General features: G+C 43.2%; 1 protein-coding gene across 4 annotated transcripts in view; it reads right to left on the bottom strand.

Moving 5' to 3' along the window:
• SMAP2 (small ArfGAP2) overlaps positions 1 to 23,760 on the bottom strand; it is a 43,387-nt gene extending 19,627 nt beyond the window's left edge. For 2 of the 4 annotated variants that reach the window (XM_081335199.1, XM_081335201.1), the window contains exons 1-2: positions 23,631 to 23,760; positions 22,502 to 22,616 (exon numbers count right to left, since the gene is read on the bottom strand). In XM_081335199.1, coding sequence (XP_081191325.1) covers positions 22,502 to 22,604 — 103 coding nt within the window. In that variant the 5' untranslated portion in view covers positions 22,605 to 22,616; positions 23,631 to 23,760. Of the gene's footprint in view, positions 1 to 13,955; positions 14,039 to 22,501; positions 22,812 to 23,630 lie in introns of those variants that run through there. The other 2 variants (XM_081335202.1, XM_081335200.1) reach the window with 2 other exon arrangements.
• Positions 23,761 to 25,377: the final 1,617 nt, after the last annotated feature.

Here is a 25,377-nt window from a genome sequence, read left to right as displayed (position 1 = left end):
CAGACCTTGCTGGGCAGGAGAAACATTTAATTATCTTGCATACTTGATTACACATGTCACTGAGTAAACTCTGGTCTGCAGCATAGAGGACTAAGAGCCACACAAATGGAAAGAAATAGCCACTTCCGCACACCATGCTTATTAGCTCAATGGCCTCCAGGTTCGCATCAAAGGATTTTCTCAAGAAACTGGGCATCTTGAACAGGATGCTGAGAACTACAGGTAGTCTTCAATTTATAACCATTTGTTTAGTGACTGTTCAAAGTTACGACATTGAACGAAGAAGGGATTTATGACTTATGATTATGGGAACGTCTCCACAAAAAACAGGACCAAAATTTGGGCGCTTGGCGATCAGCACATATTCATGACTGTTGCAGTCACATGATTGCCATTGGCGACCTTTCCAGCCAGCTTCTGACAAGCAAAGTCAATGGGGAAAAAGTCATACTCACTTAACAACCATGGGCCAAAGGTGCTTTTTCAGGAGGCAACTGGACTTTCTTGCTTTTCTTTGTAGACGTTTCGCTTCTCATCCAAGAAGCTTCTTCAGTTGCCTCATGAAAAAGCACCTTTGGGACAACCATGACCTGGATGACGGAGAATCTCCACAGACATTTATCAACCATGTGATTCACTTAACAACTGTGGCAAAAAGTCATAAAATGGGACACAACTCATTTAACAACCACCTTGCTTAGTAATGGAAAAATGTTTCACATCTAAAAGAAAGCCACCAAGCTCAGAGAGCACCAAGGACCCCAAAGTTCAAACTTGAGCTACAAATAGTCTCGTCTATTAGATCTATTTCTTGTTCATCATCAACCTTTCAGGAAATTATTTTGGCATCTGCTATGATTTTAGCTGAAGAAAGAAAGCTCACTTACAGCCATATGCAGGTAGTCCTTGACTTACAACAGTTCATTTAGTGACTGTTCAGTTACAACGGCACTGGAAAAAAAGTGACTTATGGCCATTTTTCACAGCTGCAGTTACAGCCTTTGCAGCATATCTCCATGGTCGTCTGTTGAAAAATCACATGCTTGGCAACTGGTTCATACTTATGACCGTTGCCGCATCCCGTGGTCGTGCAATCACTTTCTGCAACCTTCTGATGAGCAAAGTCAATGGGGAAGCCAGATTCACTGAACAACCAGGTTACTAACTTATTAACTGCAACGATTCGCTTAACAATGGTGGCAAGAAATGTTGTAAAATGAGGAAAAACTCACGTAACAAATTCTCACTTAGCAACATAAATTTGTATATTTGTGCTATTGAGCAGAGGTCCCCAACCTTTGGGACACCAGGGACCGGTTCCATGGAGAGAGGTTTATCCACGGACCGGAGGGTGTGTGGTTTTGTGTGCTGCCTGCATTCCATAGATGGTGCTTTGCTTGTTTGTGCGGACTGGTTGCTGGCATGCCGCGCCCTGGTACCAGTCCACAGACTGGGAGTTGGGGACCCCTGGTCTTGAGAACCTTCACAAAGAAATGCACACCATCTCTGACACAGTAACCGAACAAGATCAATATCGCCATGACTGCTGCTGGGGCTATCCATAAGAAACAATAGATTAGAAAGAGAATACAACTGCATTGCTACTTGATCCAGCAAACCGAGACGTGTGCCTCTTGTAATGCAATTAAAGAAAAAGCAGCAGCAGCGTTTTCTGCAGTGACATCTAAAAGGCTGATTTTAAAAATATAGAAGGCTAGACCTCAGAATTAGCAAATGGCCTAGAATCTATTTGGAATTATTAGAAATGTGAAAGGATCTTTGGGGCTAAAGTAGTACCATAAAAACAGAAACACAGACACAGAGGGTGGGAGAGTATCTTCAAGATGATAATGAGTTACATCGAAAGAAACCAATTTTTCACAAGAATAATTTTAACAACAGAACTAAAACTGGAAATCCATGTGTATGAACAGTACATCTTGGATGTAGAATAGAAGAGAGCAGAGCTGGAAGGGACCTTGGAGGTCTTCTAGTCCAGCTCTCTGCTCAAGCAGGAGGACCTGTATCTCAAACAAGTGACTGTCCAGCCTCTTCTTAAAAACCTCCATGATTTCTGGGGGCAAGCTGTTCCACTGGTTAATTGTCCTCACTGTCAGGAAGTTTCTCCTTAGTTCCAGGTTGCTTCTCTCTTTGTTCAGTTTCCAACCATTGTTTCTTGTCCTGCCCTCTGGTGCTTTGGTGAATAACGTAGTAGTATTATTATAGCAATAGATGCAAGAGAAGTTGCGATACGTCGTGATACATCACGTGACGTGGTGAGTTTGATACCCGTAAGCTAAGCTTTGATTTACAACTGTTCCTTTTGTTCAAAATTACAAGGGCGCTGAAAAAAAATATCCTTGCACTTATGACCACTGCAGCATCCCTATGGTCACATGATCAAAATTTGGATGGGTGGCAAATGCATGTATTTATGACAGATATACCGTCCCGGGTTCACATGATTGCCATTTGTGACCTACCCAGCCCAACTTTCCAACAAGCAAAGTCAAGGGGGAAAGTCGGATTCACTTAACTGCACTGATTTGCATTAAAGGGTTGTAAAATTGGGCACAATTCATTTAAGAACTCTCTTGCTGAGCAATGGAAATCCTGGTCCCCGTTGTGTTCGTGAGTCAAGTGCTCCTGGGATGTTGAGGAGCCGTTTCTCTGCTTAGATGATAATGGATTTCCCCCCCTTGGACAGTCAACTGGACAAACCAAGTAGGCAGGAATTACATATCAGAGTATGTGCGAAAATCAGTGGGATAGTTTTCAAACCCCTCCCCCTCAAAATCTCTTTTACCCAGAAATGGTGAATGGGGTCCTCTAACAATATTAGCCTACAATATTAGCCTAACAATATTAGGAGAATGATGAGCGCTGAAGGTTATGTTGACCCAAACGTCACGTAGGGGTTTCTGGAGTTGGATAGAAATACATTAATCTCAAATTTTTCTTAGCTTTCTTTCACTGCATCCCATCTGGGGAACAGGATAAAAAAATTATATGCTCTTTTGGATACACAGTCATGCATATTCCCTAATACAACACAACACACAGACACACAGTCTGCACTTTTCCCGTCATCTGACTTTTTGCAAATAATTTTCCTGAACAATATGCTTCCGCTTAATGTATTCATTTTGGGGCATTTCCCCCATTTTTATACATTTTTGTACATTCTTTTTGGTTATAAACTGCACTTAAAATTTACAGATTTGGTGTGAAATTGAGTTCCCATTCTGCATTCATTTGGGAAGTACAAATTGATAATTGAATCTAATTTTGTAACTCCGGTTTTAGATCATTCCCTAGGGCACAAATCAGCTCCCACGGCTGTCCTCCACAGGGTCCTCTGGAACAAGGACAGGCAGAACCCAGGATGAAAACTTCTGCTAGATCCCAAGATGGCCTGCAACAGATTGGCAAAGCATCTGAACCACAGTGGCCTAAAAAGAGCATAATGGCTAGAAATTTTGGGCAACTCCACACCCAGCCATCTTGAGGAAGAACAATAAAGTGGCTCTGGCCTTCAACATTTCCTTCCCTACTATTTTTCCAGGAATCTGGAAAAGGATAATTGTGTGGAAACTAGGGACATGTTTTAGAAAAAGATATTTTTTGTGGGATTAGTTTTCATTATTAATCACAATTTCTTGGCTGAACATGTGTCCAGAAGCACATACCCACCCATCTGAAGCACAAAAAAAACTACTTGGAAGACTGAAGTTCGTATCAGAGGGGCTCAAAACTTTCCCACCAGCTACATGTGGCTGGAGAATTAATAATTTCTTGCCTTCCTCAGGAGGAAGGCCCTGTGCTCAGTCACTTATGCCTTAGTCATTTCTTGGTTGGATTACTGCAATGTGCTTTACATGGAGCTACCATTGAAGATATTTGGAAGTTACAGTTGGTACAGAATGATGTGGCACAGAAAGTTCTGGAGGCCCTTAAGGTGGTGCATGTTACACTGCTGTGAGGCAAACCTCTATGGGTTGCCAGTTTTTCCTGGGTCCACTTCAAGATGTTGGTTATCACCTTAAAAGCCCTTCACGGCATGGGATCAGGTTATCTGAGGAACTCTCTTGCATCAATGGGATTGGTTCATCCCACTAGCTTTGGCCGAAGGGCCTTGCTAAGGATCCCAGCGGCCAAGAAATTTCAGCTAATGGAGTCTAGGAGAAGTGCCTTCTCTTCTGTGGCCCTCACCCTCTGGGACACCTTGCATCTGGAGGTGAGATCTGCCTTCCCCTTTCTGGTCTTAAAACTTGGCTCTGCTGGTTGGCTAACCCAATGGGGGTGTGCTGGGGATGGCTGACTGAATGAGACACAAAAGGACGTTGATGCTTAACCTCTTATTCAATTTTGTTAATTCTAATGCTTTTATGTTTATGCTTTCGTGCTATTATAAGTTGCCCAAAGTCATTCTGGATAGTGAGACGGGCGGCATATAAAACAAATAAATGTCCTATAAGTGCATGTTACAGAACGCCAACATGGACCCAAAGCAACTTATTAAACATTTCTTAGCAGTCTTTCTCAGCCTGCAAGACATCTTGCAGCCTTCTGATTCTGGATTTGGGGAATAATTCTAGGACTTGCAGTCTACTACACATCTGAAGGAGACCAGATTCTCAGACTATCCCACTATCCTGAATTGCTGGGATGATAAAAGATAATTGAGGGACAGCATTAAATGCCACAATTAGTCTGCAAGAGGAATAGTTAATACAAAAAAGTCATCCAGAAATCCGAGGTACTCTGGCTGCAGTCAAACGGCACAGCATTTATTTCACCCTCCCTCATTATGAATGGGAGAACCTGACCTGTCCACGAGCCTGCAGAAAGCCAATTTATTTGTACCGTATTTATGAAAACCCAGCCTTGTTTCTGTCAGTGGTCCAGATACTGTCAATTTAGTCTCTGCTAAAATCCCAGGCAGATTCTGTTCCAAGAGAAAATGGCATTCCCGCTTTAGATCGGCATGTGGGTTTCATGAAGGCGTTCTGACATCTCCCAAATGCATTTCATAAGGCGGTTACCCTAGCAACCAGAAGTCATTGCATTGTTCAAAAAATAAATAAACTGAAAGTTCAGTTTTCTGTAGCAAAAGCTGCCTGTCTTATACACAAACCGGCAGGCTTTGATTTTATAATGCATCACAGGTGCTTGTGCTGTAAACCCAGTATAATAAAAAAAAATGTAAGAAATGCCATTGTCCATCTCTCGACAATTTAAGTGTGCTGGCCTCTAGGTGGTTAAAAAAATGTCTTGATTTTCACCAATATAGTATTCAAAACACATGAACAATGTTTGGAATTAGTTGAACTTCTACAATTGTTTGCAGAGAGCCAGTTTGGTCCAGGATTTAAGACATGAGGCTAGAAACCGGGAGACTGTGAGTTCTAGTTCTAGAAAACTAGTTCTAGAAATCTGCAGGGATTTGTCCAAACAGCATTTGAGAATCGGACGCGACTAAATGGAAGAAGAAAAAAACTGTTTCTAGACACTTTGCAAATTTGGAGTTCTAGTTATTCTTACAGGATAATCTTTGTAAGAATGTTTGAAGGGCTTCAAAATTTGAATATTTGAGGAGTTCTAATATTTGAGGGGCTTCTACAAAGACAAGGGGTCAAACTGTTTTCCAAAGGACCAAAAGGCAAGATGAGAAACAAAGGATAAAAACTAACCAAGGAAAGAAGCAACCTAGAATTAAGGAGAAATTTCCTAACAGTAAGAAGAGTTAACTGGTAGGACAGCTTGCCTCCAGAAGCTGTGAGTGCTCCATCACTGGAGGTTTTCAAAAAGAGACTGGACAATCATTTATCTGCATAGGGTCTCCTGCTTGAGCAAAGAGTTGGATTAGAAGACCTCCAACGTGTCTTCCAACTCTATTACTCTATGTTCTAAAATGCTTTCTGCTTCAGAGTGACATTGCCCTGAAGCTACATACTGTATGTCATGTGGCCTGGTAAACTGAATGCAGGCAGTGTCCACTTGGAAGATGACAAGACTGGGTGCTGTTCAGGGCAAAATAAGCAGGTGGCCCACAATCCAGATAGCATAATTGTCTCTCTGCAGGAAGAACTCATAGGAAGATCTTAACATCTTCCAGGTTTATTTCAGTTTGAGCCTTTATATAGTCTATCGACCCAGTGGTGGGATTCAGCCATTTGGCAGAAGCAGTAGCAAATTTTTTGTTGCCCAGGCCCAGAATGGACTTCCGGAAGTGGCATCCACACAGAGAACCGGTTGTTCACATATTTGAATCCCACCACTGAGTCTACCTTTTAACTGAAATACTCAAGTTCTCAATATTTCTCAATTACTACTGTTTGCTAAGGCTACTAGCAAATTCAATATTGATCTCAAGAAACCTATATTTAGCCATGTCTTCCAAACTGCCATTTGAAAGTTGGAGAGGAACACAGCTTGCTGCAGAAATACAAAGCCAAAGCATTGCCAGGAAATTGCATTGCAGTCTTGTTCAGCTACTCTGGAGACAGAAGTTAGATAAATTGACAAATAGGATTTCAAGAAGCTTGTTAATGTTCACTCTAAATATGGTTAAGAGTTGGAAAAACTATTTGTCTGATATTCCCTCAGGAGTACTTAGTCTACAATATGGGATCTATTCACGAATTCTTAATTTCTAAAATAAAACAATATAGGAAGCTGGCTTGCTATAAAGCAATGGTTTCTACTATCACTTTTCTTGCCAAAAAAATTTCTTTTTATCTTACCATTTCTCCTTCTTAGGAAGAAGAAATGGTAAGTGGAAAAGGGGGAAAAACAGAGAAAAATTCTCATTTGTTTTTGGCTCTAAGTATGTTTATGTAACTTCCTTTGTTGTTTTGTCTATTTTTGTACTGCTTGCATGTGTTTCGTCTAACATTTTAAGAGGAGCAGGGTGTATATCTTGTCTGTCTGTATTAAGACAGGCATTTTTCGGCATGTGTATCTGTGTTTCTTTTTGCTTTCTGAAATATCTTACTGTTATCTGTGATTTCCCGTGGTAGCTGTTTATTAGAATACCCATTAACGCCTTTCAAAATTCCAAATAGGGCCACATCAATCTATATAGTAATTTTATCTTGTTTGAATGAATCCATAATTTCGAACACATAGACAACAGATCAAATCTTAAGGACAATGTTGTTGTTGTTAGCTGCGAAGTCGTGTCCGACCCATCACGACCCTATGAACAACGTTCCTCCAGGCCTTCCTGTCCTCTACCATCTTCTGGAGTCCATTTAAGCTCACGCCTACTGCTTCAGTGACTCCGTACAGCCGCCTCATTCTCTGTCGTCCCCTTCTTCTCTTGCCCTCAACCTTTCCCACCATTAGGCTCTTCTCCAGTGAGTCCTTCCTTCTCATTAGGTGGCTAAAGTATTTGAGTTTTAGCTTCAGGATCTGGCCTTCTAAAGAGCAGTCAGGGTTGATCTCCTCTAGGACTGACCAGTTTGATTGCCTTGCAGTCCAAGGGACTCGCAGGAGTCTTCTCCAGCACCATAGTTCAAAGGCCTCAATTCTTTGGCACTCAGCCTTTCTTATGGTCCAGCTTTCACAGCCATACGTTGCAACTGGGAAGACCATAGCCTTGACTATACACACTTTTGTTGACAGGGTGATGTCTCTGCTTTTTAGTGTGCTGTCTAGATTTGCCATGGCTTTCCTCCCAAGGAGCAAGCGTCTTTTAATTTCTTGGCTACAGTCCCCATCTGCAGTGATCTTGGAGCCCAGGAAAATAAAATCTGTCACTACCTCCATTTCTTCCCCATCTATTTGCCAGGAATTGAGAGGGCCAGATGCCATGATCTTGGTTTTCTTAATGTTGAGTTTCAACCCAAGTTTTGCACTCTCCTTCTTCACCCGCAACAAGAGGCTCTTTAGTTCCTCTTCACTTTCTGCCATTAGGACAATATCTGTCCCAAAACAAATATTACATAAGCCTGCATAAAGGTTTTAGGTCCATTTGTCATGTAATTCTCAGGGAACCTTCATATCCATTCCTGGCATCTCAGAAAGATCTGAGAAGGCTTTCTGAAATTAATAGACACCACCTAAGGAGGAATTACATTGTGAACAATTAAGCTATTTGTCTCCCGGAGTTGTGCTCCTTGCTTAAGATGTCAAATGACCAGGGGGGCTTTTGCCCAGGTTCGCCTGGTGCGCCAGTTGCGACCCTACCTGATGCTCTACGCACAGTCACTCATGCGCTCGTGACCTCCCGTTTAGACTACTGCAACGCTCTCTACATGGGGCTGCCCTTGAGGACCACTTGGAGGCTTCAGCTGGTGCAGAATGCGGCCGCGCGAGTTGTGATGGGGGTTTCCCGACACTCCCATGTAACACCTCTACTCCACGAGCTGCATTGGCTTCTGGTTGCTCTCCGGGTGAGATTCAAGGTGCTGGTGATGACCTATAAAGCCCTGAATGGCTTGGGTCCGGGATATCTGAGGGAACACCTGCTGCCGGCATCAAGTTCCCTTCGTCCAGTGCGCTCGCACAGGGAGGGTCTTCTCAGGGTGCCGCCGGTAAAAGATTGCCGGCGGGTAACACCCAGGGGGAGGGCCTTCTCTGTGGGCGCGCCTGCCCTCTGGAACCAGCTGCCCGCGGAGCTTAGGACCGCCCCCAACCTTCATTCATTTCGCCGGGACCTGAAGACCTGGCTCTTCGAGCTCCCCGGCCCAGGCTGAGAGTTTTTAATTGGGGTTTTTATATTTTTTCAGGGATTAAATTTAATTCTTTTTAATTGTTTTTAATTTTTTGTATCAGTGTTTTAAGTACCCTGTAAACTGCCCTGAGTCCTTCAGGAAAGGGCGGTATATAAATCCAATAAAATAAATCTCCTGTGCCCAACATAATAGAGAGAGAAAAAGAGATGGCATTGGGCAGGTGCTAAGTTGTCATCACTTGCCTAATCTTTTTGAAAACAAAGTTCCAGTTTTTAAAAACTGTTTTGACAACCAGCTCTAACGATATTCCCAGAAGCTACTTCTATGTAACTTCCTAGAACAGGGGTAGGCAACCTTGGCTCTTTTATGACTCGGGGACTTCAACTCTATGAGTGGTAAAGGAGCCAAGGTTGCCTACCCCTGTCCTAGAAGCTACTTCTATGTAGCTCTCCCACATGAACTAAAACCAAAGAATAGTATGCCTTGAAATGATTATGGAACTGAAACAAAATCAAAACATTTTCCCTTGCAGCTGAGCCTGACCTGGAAACAAAATGTAAAAATGTTGTTTTGAAACCAGGGAAAACAGGAAAGTGTACAAAACAAAATCCAAACAAAACAAAAGGAGAAATTTAAGGTGGCAGCCTAGACTTTCTGAAAACCCCTAATGTAGCTTCCGTGAGCTAAGAGGCCCACTGGAATGATGATGGACACTACGGCCACTCAACCCTACTTTCAACCACACAGTTGGAAATTGTTGTGTCAAAGCTCCATGGTGAGATGAAAACCATCAAGTATTGAAAAATCTGAAGTTGACATCCAGAGGTTTTGAAGTAGACTATGGAAAGCAAGAACCTAGAAACGTTTCTGGTTGGAGAAAAGGTGTTTGCACTCCAAATTCTCCAACCTTACTCACAGGAAGTGCTTGATATACAAAGGAAAGTAAAATGTTATGATTAAATACGAAGAATAAAGATCATAAAGTTGGTTGGTTCCAAGCAAGAACTGCTAATGCAATCTATTTTTTTCCTATTTATTAACAAAAGAGGACTCTTCTGTTAAAACTGAAAAGTCCAAAGGTTCTCATAAAGCATTACTCAACTCCTTTTCCAGCACCTCCCCACCCTGCTATTTAACTGCATCTATAGTAATTGTACAATCGGCACCGTTTCACTTTGTGTATCTCAGTGCTGAATCTTGGGGGAAATTGTATGAAATCATTTCCAGCTCTGTGCAAAGCAATTTTTCACAAGCACATTTAGTCGTTCTAGATGCAAAAATTACCTTGACTCAGTTTTATTATGGATTCCTTGAAAAACAAAGGACAGAATATTTTATCCTTTCTTTGGGTAATCACTGGACATTAATGCAACAGGATCTTTGGCTTCTGTTAAGCAAAGAGTACAGGTAGTCCTTGACTTATGGCAGTAATTGAGCCTGAAATTATCATAAGTTGTAATGATCATTAAGGGAGTTATCATATAACCATGCCTGATTTTACAAATTTTTTGTGGTGGTCATTAAGAGAGCACTGTTTTCTTTAATGGGCATGTTTTGCTGAAAACCAGAAGTAAAGGTTAAAAATGCTAAAAGTCATGGTCAGATGAACCTGGGATACTGAAAATGGCCATGAGTGTGAGCTGGTTGCCAAATGTCCAAAATCTGATCGCATGACCACAGGATGCTGTTGTATGACTCTGGAGCCAGGTCATAAGCAGCTCTGGGGAGGTTTGTCATAACTTCAAACAGTTGCTAAGCAACCGGTCATTAAGCAAGGACTACTTGAAGGCTCGCTTGAAGCCAGGGAAATAGTCTTTTTTTTTAACCTAAGCCTTCTTCTCTTCCCGGATACACTATGAAGTTTGCGAATTTCCACTCAGCACAACCAACAGCATAATTTAGAGCACCTGGGCTGCAACAGGACAGAAAAGCTACCTTAATTCTCACTTCCTACATACAACTGGAACTGGGGAAAAAAAGTTGCTTTTGGTGAATTTACTTTGTTCTAGCACCATGTCAAGTTCCAGCCACATTAAACATGTCGTTGGTTGCAAGAGAATCCTTTCCTTGGAGCATTCTGCACAAGTAGGTTCTCAAATAGCAGGGAACAAACTGGAATAAGGGGGCACTTTTTTCTCTAAGAAAGTTTTTTTTAATTCCATTTATATCCCGCCCTTCTCCGAAGACTCAGGGCGGCTTACAAGCTTAGCAGTAGCCTTCATTCTATGTATATGCCTGCTTATTAGGGCTTTCACACACACCCCAAGCGGCATTATTACAAAGTCAGCTTAATTGCCCCCAACAATCTGGGTCCTCATTTTACCTACCTTGGAAGGATGGAAGGCTGAGTCAACCTTGAGCCTGGTGGGATGCGAACCTGCACTAATTGCCATCCATGGAGACATGCTTGAAAAAATTAGCTCTGATTTAGCCCAGATTTAAGCATTCCTATAAGCAGGTTTGGAAGATGCCTGCCTTTGATTTCTGCCTGTGGGATATTATATATATATATATATAGGGACACGGTGGCTCAGTGGGTTAGGACGCTGAGCTTGTTGATCAGAAGGTCAGCAGTTTGGCGGGTCGAATCCCGAGTGCCACGTAACAGAGTGAGCGCCTGTTACTCATCCCAGCTTCTGCCAACCTAGCAGTTCGAAAGCACGTAAAAATGCAAGTAGAAAAATAGGGACCACTACGGTGGGAAGGTAACAGCGTTCCGTGCGCCTTTGGCGTCTAGTCATGCCGGCCACATGACCACGGAGACGTCCTCGGACAAGCACTGGCTCTTCGGCTTTGAAACGGAGATGAGCACCGGCCCCTAGAGTCGGAAACAACTAGCACGCATGTGTGGGGGAACCTTTACCTTACATATATATATATTCTTTGTTAGCAAGCCTATATATACACACACACACACACACACACACACACACACACACACACACACACACACACATATATATATATATATATATATATATATATATATATACATACACACACACACTGTATACACACACACATATATACATACACACGCACACACATGCGCGCACACACACACACACACACACACACACACACACACAGAGCTTGGTTTTTCTCAGCCTAGTTGGCAGTACCCTGCAAGATATATTCAGGTCTACCTTTCTCTTTCCTGCAGCCTGTTCCATGGTGGGGGTGGGGATATCAGAAAGAGGAAGGAAAGGAGGGAGGGAGGGAATGAGTGCTGAGAAGATGACCTTGATGGAAATACCTTGATGCAAGAACTGTCAGAGAGGCTGAAACTGTGGTGATTCTTGCAAGCTGGTTTTTTTTTTTTGGCTTGTAACACCTAGAGACAAAATCTTGGCAAAATATCTATCACTCTAGTATCTGCATCTGCAATATATTCAGAGAACTAACAGGAACTATTATTTCCCTCACACATAACATCTGGGCTGAGTTGCCTCTTACTCCTCTGGAATGCAGCCCCTCCCTCCTGGGAATCCATGTCTTCACAATATTTCATCACATCCACATTGCTTAAGTCTTGAGAAGTGAACTAGTCTTGGGAACTGACTCGGGCAGAGAGGCCTTCCTGATTCACCGGAGAGCAAAAGGGGAAGGAGATACAGCCCAATCAGACTAGAAAGATTCCGCTTTAACAGCCAATCTAAACGAAGGTGAAATTTATTTCCTGGTCAATCTACGGGGTGGGGGGGCGATGGGTGACAGAAAGTGTGTCCCCAGTTTTTCTTATGTTCCCTCTCCCCCCCCACTCAGTCTTTGCTTCTACAACATAGCCCAAAGCACACCACAGGTTGTCCTCAGCTTACAACCACAACCGAGACCAGAATTTCAACTGCGAAGCAAGGCGGTTGTTAAATGAGTTGTGCCCAAATTTTTTTTACACTTTTTTGCCAGGGTTGTTAAGCAAATCACTGCAGTTGTCAAGTGAATCACACAGTTATTAAGCGAATCTGGCTTCCCACATTGTTGGAAGCCATCCGGGAAGGTCGCAAATGACAATCACATGAACCCAGATACTTACTGCGACTGTTATAAAGACATGCCGGTTGCCAAGTGCCCAAATTTTGTTCTGAATTTTGCCTGTGGGGATGCTGCAATGCTCTTAAGTGCGAGGACCAGTTGTGAGTTGCGAGGACCAGCTGTGTCACTTTTTTTCAGTGTCATTGTAACTTTGAACATTCACTAAATGAATGGTTGTAAGTTGAGGACTACCTGTATCCGGAAGTTTTCTGCAGAGAGGGAAGTCTGCTTCTGATATACGGCATCCAGTACATTTGTCATTAAATAACTTATTACAATACAAGAAGTTAGGGCAGGCAAATTTCTTTCCCTCAGACTTGAGCACTGCAGCAGGGTGAAGAACTCATTGCTCGATAATAGACAAAAATACCGTAATGTCAGGGAAACAGCAACTTTACCCAACCACTCGCTTTGTAGATGTAAGCTGATAATTGGCTGTACAAGGCATTCTAATTTAAATATAAGGATTGTGACCTATAGGTCCTCTAAGCCAGGGGTCCCCAACCTCTGGGCTGCAGCCCACTACTGGATTGTGGCCTATTCAGAATTGGGCCGTGCAAAAGTGTCTGGTCAGAATGCAACACAAGCGGTGGGCAATTGTGCATGTGTGCTGGCCTACCACTTGTGCAAGTCGTTGTATGCATACACGCCGCTCCGCCAGTCCCACAGCCCAGATCCCCTCTCCCCACCCCAGCCAGGCCACCAAGCTGCAAAGCTTGGGGACCACTCCTTTAAACCAACCTTCTTCATCATCATCCCAATTCTCCAAGACACATGTGGCTTCACAAGGTTGTGGCATTAGCCCGGAGAGACTATTCACTAACCTGGCACACTTTAGATGGAGAATGCAGCCCTTCCCCAAATGAAGCAGGTCTCTTGATATACAAAAGGTCCTATTTTCCAAGCTATAATGGCATATGCTTGCCAGAAAGAGAATTATTCTTCATACAACAATGAAAGCATTGCTCAACTACAGAAGCAGTGTGCTACTTATTTAATCTCAATTTTCATAATCATCAGAGTTGATATAACTGGTAGTCTCTAGATGAAACATGCCTAGTGGAGAATGGACATCATGTCTCTTAAGCTCAGCAAAGAACCCTATATTCTTTTTTAGTCAGAATATCTAGTGGTTTATAGTGATATATCTCAGTTGGGGACAAATAAAATTATCAGTTCATTTTTTTATGGGGAAACGTCTGACAGAATTGATGCAAAGACTCTATGAGAACAAGCACTTACCATCCAGCTAGCATCCGAGATGTTTATATTTAGGATTTGAAGAAGCTTGAATTCTCAGCCTTCCTCAAGAGATGCAGTTTATCCTGATCAACACACACAGAGACAAACCATACACACACAGAATGAAGATGCAACACAAAGGGGAGAGATTTCTTAGGAAAAGATGAGTAACATAGTACAAAGTTGTGGTCTAGTGAAGAAGTCTTTCCATATAGAAGTCTTTCCAGTTAACTATAAAATGAAAGAGAAATGGGTTTATAACAGCTGTTATTTTGAGAATCCATACATGGAGCAACAGAAAAGAAAGCATTACAGAAGGCAGAATTAAAAGACGACAATTGGGTAGGTGTAAAAACCAAAACAGTGAATACAAGAGTTTGCTCTGCATCCATGGGAAGAGGGAGGAGGCAGTACCCAACCTCATGGACGGATCCCTGCCCTTTTGAAGAAGCGGCAGGTGTATCAGTCATGCCTCTCTAGCAACTGAACCTCCAGAGAAACAAGGAAAATAGAGGGCATCCCACTGAGTAAATACTCATTACCAATAACATGTCTTATATTTGACTCTCCCACGTGAACTCAAACCGAAATGGTTGACTAAAACGAGGTGAAATGATTACTGAACTGTTATTGTCCACAACTGAAAAAAAAGCAAAGTAATTTTCCTACTTGCTCAGCCTAAACTAAACAAGCAAAACGGCCTGTTGGTTCACCATTCCTTTAGTGATAGTTACCACCAAGCCCTTTTACAGCCATCTTCACGTCCCCATGATCAAAATTGGGGGGCTGGCATATAGTTAGGACAGCTGCCATGTCCTGGGGTCATGTAATTGCCGTTTGTGACTTTCCCAGTGGGCTTACAACAAGCAACGTCAAGGGAGGAAGCCAGATATGCTTAACAACTACACAATTTGCTTAAGAGTCACAGTGATTTGTTTTGTGACCGCAGAAAAAGGGGTTGTGAAATTGGTTGCATTGGTTGCATCTTACTTAACCACTTCATTTAGTAATGGACGCTCCGGGTCCAACTGTGGCTGTGAGCGGAAGGTGACCTTTATATTTATCAGAGCAAACAAGTTATATAGGAATGCCACTCTACCAAAATTTCATGAAAGATGCAAAATAAACCTTAATATAAGGAATAAGCTTTGAAATACTAGAGGAGTTTAAAAAGAAATTAGATCAGGTAGTCCTCTACTTACAACCAGTCGTTTAGTGACTGTTCAAAGTTAAAACACTACTGAAAAAAGGGACTAATGACTGTTTTTTTTCACTCTTATGGCCGTTGCCACATCCCCATGGACACATGATCAAAATCCAGACACTTAGCAACTGGCAGGTATTTATGACAAGTTGAAATGTCTGGGGATCACGTGATCATCCCCTTTTGCAACCTTCTGACAAGCAAAGCCAATGGGGAAGCCAGATTCACTTAACTCAGGGGTCTTCCAACTTGACCCTTTTATGACTTGTGGACTTCAACTCCCAGAATTCCTCAGCCAGCGTGCCTGGCTGAGGAATTCTGGGAGTTGAAGTCCACAAGTCATAAAAGGGCCAAGTTTGAAGACCCCCTGACTTAACTGGTTTGCCGACTCCACAACTGCAGTTGATTCATTTAACAACTGTGGCAAGAAAGGTTGTAAAATGGGGCAAAGCTCATTTGACAACTGTCTTGCTCAACTGTACTCTTAACTCAAGGACTCCCTGTAAAGCCAGGAGGAAAAGAGGAAAGTCTTGCTTAGTGCAATGGAAAGCTGTTGTCTTATCTAAGTGGGAGATATGACAAGGGAGGCTACCGCTGAATCTTTACTGATGGAAAGGATATCTAAAATCATGCCTGCTTCCAAGCATCTCCCTCTCCAGCCCAATTATCAGACATGAAATCATTTCAATGTAAAAAAACAAAAAACCCTCTGGCAACTGTTTTATTGATGATTACAAGCATAGCCAAGGACAGTTTAGTCAAGCGAGTGTCCAAATATTTTTCCCCAACGGTATCTCCTTCCAAATTTATTTCTTTTCCCCCCTCTTCCCTTCAATCATCTCTGATTCTCGGAGACTGCCTGGAAAGTCCCTGATATTTTCTTGACAAGGTTTTTCGGAAGCCTTTTGCTACTGCCTCCTTCCTAGGGCTGAGAGAGTAACTGGACCAAGGTGGCTCCCAACTGGCTTTGGACCCAAGGTGGGACTAGAATTCACAAGCTCCTGGCTTCTAGCCTGATACCCTCACCAGCAAAATACCAAACTGCTGCTCAAAACGTAAACTCTGAGAACTATTTTTTTTATATTAGCAAAGGGCTATATAATGTAGCAACAGTGTGGATTTCTGCAGTTTCCGTTGTAAACTAACTGATGTGAAATGAAGGAAACATCTCATGTTTTATATCCATGTTATAAACTTTTCCAAGTGAAGTTTAATGATTAACTCTTTAACCCAGATGTTTTCAAACCTCAGGAAATGTACTACAAGGCTATACCAAACAATGCAGCTGTTGCATTGCTGTTGAAGTGACAAACTTTACCTACTGAAATATTGGCTAATCTGTTTGCTTTCACTATTATTGTGCAATTAGAAACAAACTAATCCACTTGATTATAATTCATATTATAATTATAATTCATTATAATTCATAATTCATTGCAGGGAACCGCTGATAAACCAACCTAACAAATCCAAAACCTTAATGATCCCTCCCTCTCTCCCTCAGTTGGGTCAGAACTACCTTACTGGACTCAATGCTGTCGGTTATATTTTGCTAATATTGTTCTTTTTATCATTTCTAATGTAATTTAATTTTAATGTGTTGTGAGATACCCATCCACATCTGAGATGGAGTGCCATATGAATTGTTTAAACAAATGAATAAAACATATCCCAAGAAATTCCCTGGTTCTAAAGGAATTACAAAAACAAAGCTTATAACACAAACCTCAACACATTTATCGGCATTTATTCTAAATGATTAGTGAAATACTACTCAGAAATCATTTTATTTGATTAAATGAATGCAGAATTTAAACAGGACAATTTATGCGCAAAATAGGAATGGCACTAATATTTAAATGTACTGCAGATATTATCCCCAATGAAAACTGGAATAAGATGTTTTACACTGGCATATTATTCCACTACTATTTGCTAAAACAAATACAGTAACTCAGAATACAGAATAACCAAGTTGGAAGTGACCTGAAGGTCTTTAATTTAGTCCAACCCCCGCCCAAGAAGGAGACCCTATCTCAGGGGTAGGCAACCTTGGCTCTTTTATGACTCGTGGACTTCAACTCCCAGAATTCCTGAGCTGGGAGTTGAAGCCCACAAGTCATAAAAGAGCCAAAGTTGCATACCCCTGCATTCTGGACAACTCACTGCCCAATCTCTTCTTAAAAACCTCCAGTGATGGAATACCCACAACTTTTGAAGGCAAGCTGGTCCACTAATTGTCAGGAAATGTCTCCCTAGTTCTATGTTGGACCTCTCTGATAAGTTTCCATCTATTACTCCTGGTCTTGCTCTCAGGTGCTTTTTTTTTTTTTAAGAAAACTCATTTTCGTAAAAAAAAAGTTGAAAATACATCATTGTTTCATATTTGGTGGCAATGTTATAAACTCAAAAATTCTGGAAAATGATTTATTGTAATTTTCGTTAAGTTGAATTCTCTTGCCAACCAGATAAGAGCCTTGGTGGAGCAGTGGGCTAATGCCTCCTTAAGTAACACCAGCTGCCTGCAATTAGTGCAGGTTCGCATCCCACCAGGCTCAAGGTTGACTCAGCCTTCCATCCTTCCGAGGTAGGTAAAATGAGGACCCAGATTGTTGGGGGCAATTAAGCTGACTTTGTAATAATGCCGCTTGGGGGTGTGTGAAAGCCCTAACAAGCAGGCATATACATAGAATGAAGGCTACTGCTAAGCTTGTAAGCCGCCCTGAGTCTTCGGAGAAGGGCGGGATATAAATGTAATAAAAATAAAAAAAATAAATAAATATTTTTCTATTAAATATTGCCATGTTCCCATGAAGGATAATAAGCTGGCTTTTTATATGATAACATCTACTCAGATGCTGTGTGCTCACATATACTCCCCTCTGCTGCAAAATGGCAAATTAAGTTTTAGGAGTAGACAGAATGTGGGGGGGGGAGGGGGGGGAAACATAGTATTTGAGCAGGAAATTTGATACAGAATTTAACTTGGAAATTATTCATGAATAATAGTTCTGCATATGGGCTCATACTACCTCTTAGTTTGGGTTTCTCTTAATATCTTTAATACTTAAAGATAAAGGTAAAGGTTCCCCGCACATGCGTACTAGTCGTTTCCGACTCTAGGGGCCGGTGCTCATCTCCGTTTCAAAGCCGAAGAGCCAGCGCTTGTCTGAGGATGTCTCTGTGGTCATGTGGCCAGCATGACTAGACGCCAAAGGCGCACGGAACGCTGTTACCTTCCCACCGGAGCGGTCCCTATTTTTCTACTTGCATTTTTACGTGCTTTCGAACTGCTAGGTTGGCAGAAGCTGGGACGAGTAACAGGTGCTCACTCTGTTATGTGGCACTCGGGATTCGTCCCGCCAAACTGCCGACCATCTGATCGACAAGCTCAGCGTCCTAACCCACTGAGCCACCGCGTCCCTTTCTTTAATGCTTACATTTTCCTAAATAAGGGTAGAATTTTTAGCTATGCAGAAATTTTGATCTATGATTCACACCACAGAATAGAACAGAGCTGGAAGGGACTTTGGAGGTCTTCTAGTCCAGCCCACCGCTCAAGCGGGAGAACCTATACCATCTTGGACAAGTGAATGTCTATCCTCTTCTTAAAAACCTCCAGTGATGGAGCACCCACAACCTCTGGAGGCAAGCTGTTCCACTGGTTGGTTGTCCTCACTGTTAGGAAGTTTCTCCTTAATTCTAGGTTCATTCTCTCTTTGATTAGTTTCCAACCACAATTTTTTGTCCTGCCCCTCTTCTTTGTGGAAGAAGATATTAGTTCTTTTCTAGCCAAATCTTCCAGCCATTCTTCATATGGTTTAGTCTCCAGGCCTTTGACCATATACACTATTATGGTTATTTATTGAATATTTACTCAATTTTAATATTGTTCTATAGTTTTAAATATAGGATATTTTAATATCCAGCACTATTTTAATAATACTTTTTTTCTCCAAATTCACCATTCTCCATTAAATTGTTTAAGAGCATCGACCCTGCCTTCAACTGAACTTAGATAGGTGCCTGCATAGTTGACTGATTTACCGTTTACCATCTTTATTTTTATTCACTCTTCTCCTGCTGGTAAATCTCTTTTGTATTTTTTTTGTTTTCCAGTGTTCCTTGGTTATGCTCTTAAATATCTGCTGCAATAAAAAGTATAACTTGTATACTCTGGATAGTTTGGATTTAAAATTATGATCTATTTTTAATTCTCATTTTAATAACATAGACAGTTTTGCATCAATTAAAAGTGCAATTGCAGACCCACTATGGTTTTCAAATAAACTTTAGGAAATGTTTAGAAAGCATTTCTAGCTGTCACAAAAGCAAGTCAAAATTTGGCTTCTTAGGGAACCATCACAGAAATCTAGTCTAAGGAAGAGAAGGACTAGGGGTGACATGACAGCAGTTTTCCAATATTTCTGGGGTTGTCACAGAGAAAAGGGGGTTGACCTGTTCTCTAAAGCACCTGAGTGAGGGCAGGACAAGAAATAATGGCAGGACATTTATACAATCTAGAATTAAGCAGAAATTTCCTGACAGTCAGAACAATTAATTAGTAAAATGGCTTGCCTCAGGAAATTGTGGGTGCTTCATCACTGGAGGTTTTTAAGAAGAGACCAGACATCCATTTGTCCAGAATGATACAGAGTTCCTTGCTTGAGCAGAAAAACCTCCTACTCTGCTATTCTATATTCTGTAAATATCATCCAACCCTCCAACAGAGGAAGCCTAGAATAGTCAGCACCGCAAATACACAGGAAAACATGCAAATAAAGTCAAGAAACTTTTCGTTTGACAAATGAACAGGAAGAGGAAGACTGAATATGGCAAATAAGCCATCAAACAGACAAAACAAAGCATTACGCAGTGCTGGCATTTACAGTCTCTCTAGTACATATGCTGAACTATCCACCAAAAAATTACCTTTTTTAAAAAAAACAATTCTTCCTTTAATGAGGCAACATAAGCTTATCTCTACCAGAAACTGAAATCTGGTATCTGTTGTACCTGATCCTGCAATTCAATTGCTAAAGCTATTTGTTTGTCCATTTGCAACCTATTGTAGGAGAAAAGTCTATAGTAATAAAAAAAAAACAGAAGAAGTCTGGGACAGCATCTTTTCTATCAAATTTTATTCAATTATTAAAAGGCTAAAGGACTTGTGAGCCACAGTTCATCTTATCAGATGGCTTGAGTATCTAAGAGATAGATAGTCTATAATTCGCAGACAGAAGCACACTTACTGAATTTCTATGGCTGCCCATCTCAAAGTGACTCTACATAACCACAACCTGTATCTACAACCTATTTATGCATCTGATGAAGTTAGTTGCAGCTCAAAGAAAAAAGGAAAAAAAAAGCTTAGGCTGTTTAATAACATTTACTAGTTGAAACAGGAGCTACCAGATTCTTTGAAACCGAGCAACTGATAACAAGCAAATGGCCCTGAAGAGAATAGGAAGTTTATTTTTATTTTTTCAGTTCCTCTTTAGGACAAAAGATGAAAACAGCATTATATGGGGAGCCAAAGGTATATATATACTATGGAAATTTAGTTAAAAATTGACTCAAGGAAACACTTAAACCAATTATTTCCTTTGTACAGAAGCAGCTACTGTACTGTAAGCTGAATTCACAGAGTTTACATAGCATTTTTAATGTGTTATTTGACTGCCAAGTAAGTTTGCTGGAATATACATTTAATTTTATAGGACTCTGAACTACTGTTTGTCATCTATATTTTTCCTCTTAGATCAGGGGTAGGCAACCTTGGCTCTTTTATGACTCATGGACTTCAACTCCCTGAATTCCTGAGCCAGTCCACGAGTCATAAAAGAGCCAAGGCTGTCTACCCTTCCTTGTCTTAGATGGAGGCCAAAGGCCCTGCAGGTATTCAGCCTTCTGGGTTACAAACCTGACCATGAGCATGCAGAGTGAGTAGCTGGCAAGGACCAGGTGTGCCTCCAAACAGTAAATGCGAAAGCAAGTCATCACCAGACAACTCAAGTCAAAATATGCAAGAAGCAAAATAAACAAGCCGACTAACAAACAACAAGATTCCATTCTTTTTTTTAAATCCCATTTATATCCCACCCTTCTGCAAAGACTCAGGGCAGCTTACAATTTAAAGCACAAATCAATGTGCTTAGCAATAGCCTTCATTCTATGTATATGCCTGCTTATTAGGGCTTTCATACACCCCCCAAGCGGCATTATTACAAAGTCAGCTTAATTGCCCCCAACAATCTGGGTCCTCATTTTACCTACCTCGGAAGGATGGAAGGCTGAGTCAACCTTGAGCCTGGTGGGATGCGAACCTGCACTAATTGCAGGCAGCTGGTGTTACTTAAGGAGGCATTAGCCCACTGCTCCACCATGTTTCATTTTTTTGACCCCAGGGTAGAGTAATTATATCATAACTAAACTCTTCTGACCTATCTTCTAAAATGAAGTTTAGGCCAATATCTTTAATCAGCCTTCCTGAGACTCTTTGAATATACATTTTGAAAATCAGAATTAGTTCAAAAACAAAAGCAACCGTTTCTAGGTACAAAGTTTTCCAACTTCCCAGCAATCATGTTAACTAGAAAAGTATGGCGTTTAAGGATAGGAAGCTGAAATTTTTTAAAGCAAAAACCTGCCTAGGTAGACAGCTATTGGCCAAAAAAAAAAATATATCCAAAAAACTCACAGCTGATTTTTTCTATTTGATTGAATCAAATATTTGCCAAGTTCAACCTACCCATTTCTTTTCTGATGCTTCTTTACTTTACATATGAACCAAAGGTAAAGCCAAAATTCAATGCCAATTTGCTTTCTCTGGGTAGAATACCTGTAACCACAACTGCTGCCAACTTTTGATGGCATTATATAACAAACTGCAAGCAAGCATCCCCTAAATTACAAATGGGTTCCTTCCCTTCTCATGAAAGCCAGCAACCTTTATATTTCTGCATCCTACCACTCTAATTCTCAACACCAGCCACAAATCCTTCACAGCAAATATTTCCGAGAAAGGAACCTGCACTGCATACTATTTGAAGAGTTACTAGGTTCAGGGAAGACAACCTGAAATGCACAGCGCTTGCACCTAGAACCAACACTATGACGCTGCTTACACAAAGCAAAAGCTTACCTGTGTGGGAGTTTGCGTTATTTCTTGCTATCGGCAAGTGCTCACCTTTCAACAACAAAAAAATATGCCTGCCAGTATAGACACTCGTCACATCTACTCTTGCTATGGGAAGACCAAATTCAAGGACCATTCTGGCCCCTAAGACAGACATACACACACACACACACACACAAAACACTTAAAAGCCACACAGGTTACCTTTCGCCTGACAGTCTGCACAGTATTTGTTCTCTTCTTCCAGCAGCAGGTTGGTAAGGACAGCCTGGTATCTGTCCACATCCCGCACGGATTTCCCTGTCATTGCAGATCAAAGCTGGCTCCGTAGAAGTGCAAAGAAATAAAGGGGGGGGATAATTTAAAGGGAGGAAGACCCTTTCCTTCCTCAATGCTTCAAAGGAGCCTCTCTGGCCATGCAACTCAGAGAGAGAGAGAAAGAGAGAAAGTCAAGAACAGCCAGCCAGGGCTTCCCTATTCCCTTCTACATAACCAGCTGCGGCTGCTTGAGAAGATAACCTCCAGGCAGGACTTCCTCTTTCAGTTCTCAGCAGATGCCCTGCTCCTCCTCCTCCTCCTCCTCCTCCTCCTCCTCCTCCTCCTCCTCCTCTTTCTTCAAGGTTGTCCCACAGCCTTGACAACGACCAGAGGGCTTCTCCATTGCCTTCATGTCAATGCCGGGCACAGGCTGGCTGGCACAAGGCAGGCTGGCGAAGGTTGCACCTGCAAAGCCCCGCGGCCTCTTTCTGGGATCCCCAGATGGCACCGGCTAACCCAGGCACCCTGAGGGCAACTCCAAGAGGCCAAGACCCCCCCCCCACACACACACACCACTTGTCCACCCCGGGGGTCTGCGGGGTCAGGGTCTCCCACCCCTTTGGGCCTCTTTTCCAGAAGGACTGGAGCCCCCACCCCACCCAGACAGACAGACACACACACACACACACACACACACACACAGAGTGGCCCTGTTCTGCTCTCTCCACCCACCCACCCAGGCCTGGGGGAGGGACCCTGAGGCACCCCCAAATCAGTTGGGGGACTTTCCAAGCTGAGCCCCTTCCCCTTCAGAGAAGCCCTCTTTTGAGGTGCCCCCTCCCCCAGGCAGGGTCCCTAAGACCCAGCTTGGGACCCCCCCCCAGCCTCTGGGAGAGACCCCGCCCCAGCAGGACAAAGGAGGGACCCGAGGAGGAGGAGGAGGAGGAGCGGTGCCCCTCACGCTTCCCCCAGCCGGGCTGCCTTCGCCTCCCCCCGCACCCCACCTTCCCCCAAATACTGACCCCCCCAAGGCACCGACCACCCCCCCAGCCCCTTCAGATTGGCCGCTCCCAACCTCCTAGGGTCCTCAGACGAGCCCCTCCGAAGCCCCCATTTTGCCTCAGCCTTGGAGTCTAAAGAGAAGAGGAAGGGGCGCTCAGAAAGGGAAGCACCCCCCCAGTCCCCCCCCTCCTCCAATGGGCGGGGGAAGGAAGGAAAGAGAGGAAGAAAGGAAGGAGGGAGGGAGGGAGGAGCGCGCACGCGCCCGCCTACCCGCCCGCGTCTCCAGGCAGCGGCCGACCACGGCTCCTCCCCTCTCGCCGCCTGGCGCCGCCCACCGGCAGGCGCACGCGCTCTCCTTTCCTCTCTCTCTCTCTCTCTCTCTCTCTCTCTCTCTCTCTCGGCCGCGGAACGCGAGCGTAGGCGGGAAGGGGAGGGAGGGGGCGTGGCTTGCCCGTTACGGCCGCCTCCTTCCTTAGGCGAGAGTGCGCGCCAGCTAAGGGAGAAAGAGCGAGCGAGCGAGAGCCAATCCGAGGAGGGGGGCGGAGCGAAATAGGCCCGGAAGGGCCTGGGCATGAATGGAGGAAAGGATGAATGAATGAATGAAGGCGCAAAGCGAAGGGGAGATGCGGGGGGAGTGGCGTAGCGAGGAAAGTCTGGGCTGGGGTGGCGGGGTGTGTGTGTGTGTGTGTGGGGGGAACAGACCCGGGTATCTCCGGGAGAGAGGGCTGGAAAAGGATTTTCCCTGAGGAGGAATGCTTGCGAGCTGGCTGGACTGAGCCAGCCTGGGAAGCCCTGTTGGGCGTTGCCTCGCAGGGTGAATTGTAAGCTGCCTGTCTCTTGCAGAAAAGAACCCTGGAGGCAAAGGAAAAATCTCATTTCTGGGAATTGTATTGGCCATTTTTTTTTAAATTCCATTTATATCCCGCCCTTCTCCGAAGACTCAGGGCGGCTTACAAGCTTAGCAGTAGCCTTCATTCTATGTATATGCCTGCTTATTAGGGCTTTCACACACACCCCAGCACAGGGGTCAGCAACCTGAAACAGTGAAAGAGCCACTCGGAACCGGTTCCCTCACAAAAGGAAAAACTGGGAGCCGCAAAAAATGTGTGCGCATGCGCGTACATGCACGCATGTGCAGAACAGGGTTTGACTGAAGAGTGGAGACAAGGCGAGATATGCACCTACCCTGCATATTTGAATTGATTGGTTGAACTTTTTTAGTCCCACTTTTTTTGTTTTTTGGACTGCACATGGCAGAGGACTGGGAGCTGCAGGAGACGGCTGAAAGAGCCGCATGCGGCTCTGGAGCCGCGGGTTGCAGACCTGTGCCCCAGCAGCATTATTACAAAGTCAGCATTTTGCCCCCAACAATCTGGGTCCTCATTTTACCTACCTTGGAAGGATGGAAGGCTGAGTCAACCTTGAGCCTGGTGGGACTCGAACCTGCACTAATTGCAGGCAGCTGGTGTTACTTAAGGAGACATTAGCCCGCTGCTCCACCAAGGCTCTTATTGACGGGGAGCCTGTAGCTCTCCATAGCAGTGTTTCTCAAGCTTGGCAGCTTTAGGATAGGGGAGTCGGGATTGCAGCGTTCTAATGTTTGAGGGGGCTCCTTCAGATACAAAGGGGTCAGAACTATTTTCCAAATCACCAAAAGGCAAGACAGGAAAGAGTGGATGGAAACTAACCAAGGAGAAAAGCAACCTAGAACTCGGGGAAAAAAAATTCCTAACAGTGAGAGCAATCAGTGAGTGGAGCAGCTTGCCTTCAGAAGTTGTAGATGCTCCCATCACTGGAGGCTTTTAAGAAGAGATTAAAGG

This window comes from Vipera berus (assembly GCF_964194415.1).
Source record: "Vipera berus genome assembly, chromosome: 9".
Classification (NCBI taxonomy): Eukaryota; Metazoa; Chordata; class Lepidosauria; order Squamata; family Viperidae; genus Vipera; species Vipera berus.
This window is presented reverse-complemented; position numbering and strand designations above follow the sequence as displayed.